Genomic DNA, 8,837 nt, shown 5'->3' with positions numbered 1-8,837 from the left:
TGTTTACATAATATTTGTGTGTGTACTGTGTTTATTTATTATGTATATATACAGTATATGTATAAATACACACACATACAGTTTATATCTTGAAAATGTTTACATGTATATACATTTATATATTTATATTACTATATATATTTAATATATTAACACAGCATATTTGTATTAAATATATACATGCATGTGTGTGTATTTATATATACTTAATAAATATACACACTACACATAGATATATTATGTAAACAAAAACTTTTATTTTGGATGCAATTAATCGTTTGACAGCACTAATAGAAACATGAGTGGGGAGATAATAACACCGCCTTGCTGTATTATTTAATAATTACAGTTTTTTTGTTTTGTTTTTCAACTGCTTACACAAAATCTTTACTTGTCACACAGTTTCTGAAAGCTGACACTCAAACAGCAGAAGCATACACCAAATCAGCAAAACCATAAACTAATTCTCAGCCTTTGACTCAGTTTTCAATTTCATAAAACACTTTTTGCGAAACACAGCACACAATTCTCTGTGTAACACACAAACATCTAACAGGAATGGATATTATGGCAAAAGTGTTTGCAAATGTTTGCTTTTGAGATGTGTTTGTGATGTTTTGAATGCAGTGCTTCATTCATCACTGTAATAATATGGGCATTGAAATATTACTGTCAGAAGTTTTTTTTTTTCTCTTTTTTTTTTAGTCTCTTCTGCTCACCAAGGTGCATTTATTTAATCAAAAATACTTTAAAATTGTGAATTAAAATTATACATTTTCCTTGTTATATTTTAGAATAAATACATAAACATTTCAATTATATCATCTGTTTATAATATTTCTGTTGTTTATATGTATTATTCTTTTCCACTGGCAGCAAGACAATCTCCTGAACTCCAAACTGAATGCCAGAATGGGAAAGAAAGGTGATTTAAGCAATTTTGAGCGTGGCATGGTTGTTGGTGCCAGACGGGCCGGTCTGAGTATTTCACAATCTGCTCAGTTACTGGGATTTTCACGCACAACACTTTCTAGGGTTTAAAAAGAATGGTGTGAAAAGGGAAAAAACCCTCCAGTATACGGCAGTCCTGTGGGCGAAAATGCCTTGTTGATCCTAGAGGTCAGAGGAGAATGGGCCGACTGATTGAAGCTGATAGAAGAGCAACTTTGACTGAAATAACCACTCGTTACAACCGAGGTATGCAGCAAAGCATTTGTGAAGCCACAACACGCACAACCTTGAGGCGGATGGGCTACAACAGCAGAAGACCCCACCGGGTACCACTCTTCTCCACTACAAATAGAAAAAAAGACGCTACAATTTGCACGAGCTCACCAAAATTGGACAGTTGAAGACTGGAAAAAAAAATGTTGCCTGGTCTGATGAGTCTCGATTTCTGTTAAGACATTCAGATGGTAGAGTCAGAATTTGGCGTAAACAGAATGAGAACATGGATCCATCATGCCTTGTTATCACTGTGCAGGCTGGTGGTGGTGGTGTAATGGAGTGGGGGATGTTTTCTTGGTACACTTGAGGCCCCTTAGTGCCAATTGGGCATCGTTTAAATGCCACGGCCTACCTGAGCATTGTTTCCTGACCATGTCCATCCCTTTATGACCACCATGTACCCATCCTCTGATGGCTACTTCCAGCAGGATAATGCACCATGTCACAAATATCGAATCATTTCAAATTGGTTTCTTGAACATGACAATGAGTTCACTGTACTAAAATGGCCCCCACAGTCACCAGATCTCAACCCAATAGAGCATCTTTGGGATGTGGTGGGAAGGGGAGCTTCGTGCCCTGGATGTGCATCCCACAAATCTCCATCAACTGCAAGATGCTATCCTATCAATATGGGCCAACATTTCTAAAGAATGCTTTCAGCACCTTGTTGAATCAATGCCACGTAGAATTAAGGCAGTTCTGAAGGCGAAAGGGGGTCAAACACAGTATTGGTATGGTGTTCCTAATAATCCTTTAGATGAGTGTATTATTACAATTTAAAAGAACCGTTTTTTATGTGAACGTATTATAAAATGTCATTTATTGATGTGATCAAAGCTGAATTTTCAGCATCATTACTCCAGTGTTCAGTGTCACATGATCCTTCAGAAATCATCAAATAAGTGCAGCTTTGGTGAGCAGAAGACACTTATTTAAAAAATATTACAAATCATACTGATCCTTTTGTCCGTGTGTGTGTGTTTCTGTGTGTGTGTGTGTGTATGTGTGTGTGTTTCTGTGAGTGTGTGTATTAATTACATCACTGATCTCTAGTAAAAGCAAAAAACACCCATAAGCTCCTCACTCACTGCTGACAGACAGTAATGCACCATGAACTTTGGTCACTAGTGAAGTTCTTATGTTTACACTTTCATCTCATAAATTTTAACGGACAGACAATAAAATGATAATATTTATTTTAAAATTCTATTTTTCCCGTAATAGCGGGTGCGGTCTAGCTTTTGGTCTCATTCACTTCCAGCTATTTTTAGCTGTACAAAACAGGTGTTGCAAATGGGTGCGTCTTACCATATTATTTTAATGATATTTACCATTTACTGCACTTTCTTATTCTTCTCAATCTCTCCTCGTTATTTCCTACAGCTGCTAATGAACCAGAAGTCACAGCTTCCGCGTTTTAAAAAATAAGGTGGTTAAAGGTCTGATAACATTTCCAAATTGCAAATAAAAATATTTTCATTTAGAGCATTTTTTTTTCTGCAGAAAATGACAATGTTTTCATTTTGTTTATTGATTTCTTAACTCTTCTGAAGTTACCATAGTACTGTGTTGTCTAAAAATGAATAAACGTCTGAAAACATGGCATCTTTTTGTGCAAATATTATGTTTTACACAAACACATAACTAAAAATTGTAAATCCTGCAGAGAAACTAAGAATTTTCAAGTGGTCTCTGAATTTTTCCATAGCTATATACAGTGCGTGCAAAATTATTATACAAGTTGGTATTCTGATCAAATGTTTTTTTCCAAGCACATTTTATCATTTCCAAACCACATCACTCTTAATAACTTCTATTGATTTTGTGTTAGAATTGTGTTAGGCTGTATAAGTAGAACTGTACATTGTACATAATAGACATGAAGGCAGCTCTTATATGTTTAAGACAGCAGGTTTGTTTCTCAGTGTTAGTGTGTTTGTGTGGCTGTACATCAGTCACTGACCTTGTTGTCCTACAGATAGACAGTCATGTTTATGTGCAGTGTATTTACTGTAAGACCTTTAGCTTGTAGATAACAGTTCATGACAATAAATCTCGCTATTGGCTGTTGCTGACAACTACATGGTTTATTGTGCTGAAGTGAGGATTCTTATTAACTTCACAAACTTCCTGTTGGTAAAAACACTGCACAGTCTTCAGGAGCGAAACAACACTTCGTCTGTTTGATTTGAAGTCATGACATTCACACCAGTCCGTGATCTGAGGAGGGTCTTACCTAAGGTACAACCTTGAGCAATTCTGATTTAGATGTCTTACAGTTTGTCTCTCTCACATACGATGGGATTAACACGAGTCTCAGGTGTGTGTAGCAGGTGACTGTGTGCTGAAGACGTGTGTGTGTGTGTGTGTGTTTTCAGACGTATGATCACAGGAGAGAGGTTCTGTCAGAGATCTCTACGGCTTTGTCTCAGCATCAGTTCCTGCAGCCAGTGCTGGAGAGATTCGGTGAGCAATTCACATCTGTCAGCATTCTTTATAAACTCTGTAGGTTTACCTGCAGTATATGTAATATGCAAAATTACCTACAGTCATAACATCTAACTTTCTGTTTTGATACAAAACAGTTTTAAAGGTTGATGATGTAGGAGAAGCTGGAAAAAATCTACAAATATCATCTTACTCTCAATGTTCTGGTGCTTTAAATATAAATAATATAAGAATCACTTAATTTATTACTAAATAAGTATATAATAATTTACATAATTAAAAATAATAATAATTTTAAAGTAATACAAAATTTTTGCTTTTAGCATTTTTACAATGGCAATAAAAAGCTTCTGTTAACTTAAATGAACTGTAATGAATAAGTGACATGTTGGTTTAGTAGACTACCATTTGTTGATTTGTTTTATGTGAATATAATAATTTAATTTACAAGTCACGTTTATGATTCAGTACTTAACTAGTGATTCATACTATTTTTTTTTAGTTTTTCCTATTCAGACCTTTCTGACATCACAAGAACATATACAGTGTGTGTGTGTATATATTTATATATACATATATACAAAAACTTATTTTGGATGCAATTAATGGCATCCAAAGTAAAAGTTTTTGTTTACATATGTGTGTGTACTGTGTCTATATATTATGTATATATAAACAGACACATGCATGTATAGATTTAAGAAAAATGTTACGTTTATGTAATAAATATATTTATATACTACATAAATTATATGAATATAAATATTTACATGTACAATTTTCAAAATATATACTGTATGTGTTTATATATACATAATATATACAATACACACACATTTATTATGTAAACATTAATCGCGATTAATCATTTGACAGTACTTGAACCACTGACCCTTTTTAAAAGTGTATGCTTAAAAATACTTAGAATTCACTTATTTCTTTAAGGAAATCAGTTTGTATTTTTCCTGTAATTTCCTCACAGTCTTTAATGATGGCAAAGCGAGGACCTTGGTCGGTTTGACTGGAACCATTGAGGTGTTTTATGAAGGTAAGTTACACCATAAAGATAACTGGCCTTTACTTCCGTACTTCTTATGGTAAAGAAAGAGAGTATTATTACATATGTCTAAGAAAGCACCAAACAAAACACTTCTACATGTTGTGCTTCAGGGAAACACTACAATATTCCAGTGAGTCTGTGGCTGAAGGAAAGTTATCCGCGCACTGCGCCCATCTGCTATGTAAAACCCACGCCGGAGATGCTGATCGTGCCCAGCAGACACGTCAACAGCAACGGAGAGATCCTGATGCCTTACCTGGACGAGTGGAGACATGTGAGTCTACAGACTGTACCTGCTAATAGTTTTGACCTGCCACAATTCTCAGTTTTAATGAAATTATTTGCTTGTTTGTGTTTTTTTATAGACACAGTGTGACCTGCACAGCTTGATTCAGGTTTTGAAGGCAGTGTTTAGTGAAGTTCCTCCTCTGCGTTTGCGTCTTTACCCAGAAGATTGTGAGTTTAGTTTCCTTATTCGTTCCTATAAACGATTCACATCTGTGTAGAGCAACTTCACTCCTGAATCTCTTCTGCCTGTCCTTATTACTTCAAGGAAGAAGATAAACAGGCAGTTTAGACCTAGTTTAGGTGATTTGAAATATGATAAAGTGTCCAAAGGTTGATGTGATTTTGTGTTTTGATTAACTGGAAATTATCATTGTGCACCAACACTGTATAACAACAGAAAAACACAGCATTTTGATACGGTTGCTGTATTGTATTTGTGTGGATATTTAGGTCAAATTAAAACGTATGTTTCTTTACAGCAGGTTCTGCTTATCAGAAATGCTCCCTTGAGGAAATCTCACACGTGACGCTGGACAGAGAGGACGATCTTGCTTTCTCCGAACATAATGAAACCGTCTGTTAGCTTGCTAGATGTATACGATTTGATTCTGCAGTTTGTAGCTACACATAGTTTCTTGTTAAAGTAGACACTTGCATGAAACTGTAAATATTTGTTTAAAGACAGTAATAATGAGTGTTAAATTTGAGCAGCATGAATGTAAATACTAAATATGTATGTACATTCTGTGTAAATATGAAGCAGTGTTTTCCTAGTGATACATAGGCCTACTCAGTTTATTCTCAGTCAATGTTTATTTTTTCTTTCATTTATTCATTTTTTGACCTGTATCATATAAAATATACCTTCCTAAATATGTAAATAATAGTGATTAATCGCGATTAATCACATCCAAAATAAACGTTTTTGTTTGCATAATATATGTGTACTGTTTATTTATTATGTATATATAAATACCATAGACTGTATAGAAACATGGACGTAGTGTCAGTGACGTCACCCATAGACTCCTGAAGAGTGGTTTTGAAGCTCAAAGTGTGCAGAGCGGGCCGTCACCATCTTGGCAGCGCGTCACGCGCGACTCTCCCGGAAAATCGAAAATGGGCAAAAAGGCAGAAGCTGGTTGCTGAAGCCACGCCCACCCAGCGCGACGGCATTGTCAGCAGCGGCAATCCACCTGTCACTCATGTGGCCACGCCCCCTTAATTATGCAGAACTTTAAGGCTTAATATAATTTAAACGGATGAGTTATAAAAAAATTCAACCCCCTCACAGTTGTCATGGAGGTCAAAATTAGCTATGTAGACAAAAATAATTTTTTGAACCAGGCTGTAAACACGTTTTTTTTTTTCTGCTGTAAAGTTGGGCATTTTAACATGGGGAGTCTATGGGACTGACTCCCTTTTGCAGCCAGCCTCAAGCGGCCAGTCGATGAATTGCAGTTTTATTCACTTCCTTATTGGCTTCAGGAGAAAGAGTGCGAGGTTGCCGCTCGATAAATACACACACATGCATGTATATATTTCAGAAAAATATGCTACTTTCATATACTAAATATATTCATTTATAATATAAATTATATTAATATAAATATAAGTACATGTAAATATTTTCAAAATATATACTGTATTTGGGTGTCTTATATACAGTACAGGTCAAAAGTTTGGAAACATTACTATTTTTAATGTTTTTGAAAGAAGTTTCTTCTGCTCATCAAGCCTGCATTTATTTGATCAAAAATACAGAAAAAAAATGTAATATTGTGATATATTTATTTGTTTATTTAACAGGGACAGTGTATGGCACTCAGCCATACCAGAATTAGCTACAAGCTAAATTTCATCTGTAGTCCCTGGGCAGAACTTGGTAACATACGATTAACAATCACATATAAATATACCATAAAACGTCATCACACAAGTAGCCTTTCAGACAACAAAATTTCACATTCTTAAAAACCCAATAAAACAAAACAACAGAACAAAAATAAAATGCAATATTAATAGACACAACAATACAATGTTAGGATATGACAGAAAATGAGTTTTTTGAATTTATGATTAATGGGTACATGAATGTATCGATTTTAGCCATAATTTTATTTTATATTTAAAACAAGTAAATGAACTGATGTCTCTAATCTCATTTGGGACTGAATTCCAGTACTTAGAGGCTCTGATAGAGAAGGCTGATCTGCCAAACTCAGTACGTCTGTGCTGTACGGCACAGTGACCTCTACTGTTTGCCCTGGTAGTTCTCCGACTATCTGAGAGCAATAATATGAACTCCTTTAATGGGGGCGCAGCCAGATTATTAATTACTCTGTAAACTAAGCAAACATTGGTAAAGCACATAAAATTGTCAAAAGTCAAGAGTTTGTGCTTTTGGATGATATTATAGTAGTGATACCCTGATGGCTTTTTATCTAATACTTTGAGAGTTTGTTTATATAGCGTTTGTAATGGAGCAAGTATTGTTTTTCCGGTTTGTGACCAACTTGTAATGCAGTATGTAAAATGTGAGAAAATCATTGAGTGCATATACAAAATGGCAGCATCTAGAGGTAACTGATTATGAATGTGTCTAAAATTTCTCAAATTAAATTTAACAGTATTACAAACCTGCTTTATATGTTTCTTAAAAGACAACTGTGAATCAAGAGTAACTCCCAAATGTTTAAAATGTGTCACAATCTGTAATTTTTTCCCATTTACAACGACATCTGGCTGATTTTCATTTTTCCTTATATAAAAATACATACACGCAGTTTTACTGACGTTTAGCGTCATGCAAGACTCAGAGAGCCAGGTGGCAATTTTTGCCATTGCTGCTGTTAATTTAGTTGCCACTTCATATCTGTCTCTTCCATGTGCCAGAATGACCGTGTCATCTGCATACATTTGAGTGTCAACTTGAGGACATGCTAGTGGTAGATTGTTAACATATAGACTGAATAACAAAGGGCCTAAGACTGAGCCTTGCGGGACGCCAAAAGAACAGCTACTGAATGATGACATTTTATTCCCAACTCTGGTGCTTTGTCTTCTCATGGTAAGATAGGACTCCATCCATTTCATAGCATCATCAGAAAAATTAAAGTTTGACAACTTAGAAAGAAGAACATTTCTTTTTTTAAATCCAGAAAAACTGCTCCTACAGCACTCCCACTGTCTAGTTTTGATTTGATTTTTTCAACAAAATAGCAAGTAGCCATTTCGGTCGAGTAATTTTTCCTAAGACCAAATTGCATTGGATGAAGTATTTGTCCAGAATTTAGAAAGTTGGTTAACTGCTCAGTTACCACTTTTTCTGCAATCTTTGATGCCACCGGCAAAATGCTGATAGGTCTATAGTTAGCTACATCAGTAGGTTCCCCTGCCTTAAAAATCGGAACTAACACTGCATTTTTCCAGGCAGCTGGGAAAATTGATTGCTTTATCGATAAATTGACTAGGTGTGTAATGGGGGTGCTAAGGGAGTAAAAATTGTTCTTTAAAAATGTTGAATCCCACTTGAATGTGTCCTTTGCCTTTGAAGAGTTTAAAGTGCTTATTGTCTTACAAATTTTATTTTCAGGAACGTCAGTTATCTTAAAAATGGTCTTATTGTAATCTAGTGTTGCTATATTTTTAATTCTTGCACCAAAAGTGTCAGATAAATTCTGCACTGATATGGTAAAATAAGTATTAAATACAGAAGCTATTTCACTGGGGTCATTATTTAAAATTCCATTAATTTTCAGCTCATGTCCATTTCCCTGATTTTGCTTCTTGTCTTTCTTTGTTAATTTAT

The 8,837-nt window shown here is 35.0% G+C and overlaps 1 protein-coding gene across 2 annotated transcripts; it reads left to right on the top strand.

Annotated features, from left to right (window-relative positions):
* Nucleotides 1-3,313: 3,313 nt before the first annotated feature.
* On the top strand, nucleotides 3,314-5,932 carry LOC109112198 (tumor susceptibility gene 101 protein-like). Of its 2 annotated transcripts, none has more exons than XM_042753445.1 (6): nucleotides 3,314-3,471; nucleotides 3,609-3,696; nucleotides 4,661-4,726; nucleotides 4,849-5,012; nucleotides 5,104-5,194; nucleotides 5,509-5,932. In XM_042753445.1, the coding sequence occupies exons 1-6, from the start codon at nucleotides 3,427-3,429 to the stop codon at nucleotides 5,607-5,609; spliced, it is 555 nt and encodes a 184-aa protein (XP_042609379.1). In that variant the 5' UTR covers nucleotides 3,314-3,426; the 3' UTR covers nucleotides 5,610-5,932. The 2 variants fall into 2 exon arrangements, with proteins under 2 accessions (XP_042609379.1, XP_042609378.1); XM_042753444.1 differs by having other exon boundaries at nucleotides 5,506-5,928.
* Nucleotides 5,933-8,837: the final 2,905 nt, after the last annotated feature.

Source organism: Cyprinus carpio, chromosome B25, assembly GCF_018340385.1.
Source record: "Cyprinus carpio isolate SPL01 chromosome B25, ASM1834038v1, whole genome shotgun sequence".
NCBI lineage: Eukaryota > Metazoa > Chordata > Actinopteri > Cypriniformes > Cyprinidae > Cyprinus > Cyprinus carpio.
This window is presented reverse-complemented; position numbering and strand designations above follow the sequence as displayed.

Coding starts and splice junctions, on each gene's coding strand:
- LOC109112198 (XM_042753444.1), top strand. CDS start 3,427: ATGACATTCACACCAGTCCGTGATCTGAGGAGGGTCTTACCTAAG. Junction 3,697..4,660: donor GCCAGTGCTGGAGAGATTCG/GTGAGCAATTCA, acceptor ATTTCCTCACAG/TCTTTAATGATGGCAAAGCG. Junction 5,195..5,505: donor GCGTCTTTACCCAGAAGATT/GTGAGTTTAGTT, acceptor GTTTCTTTACAG/CAGGTTCTGCTTATCAGAAA.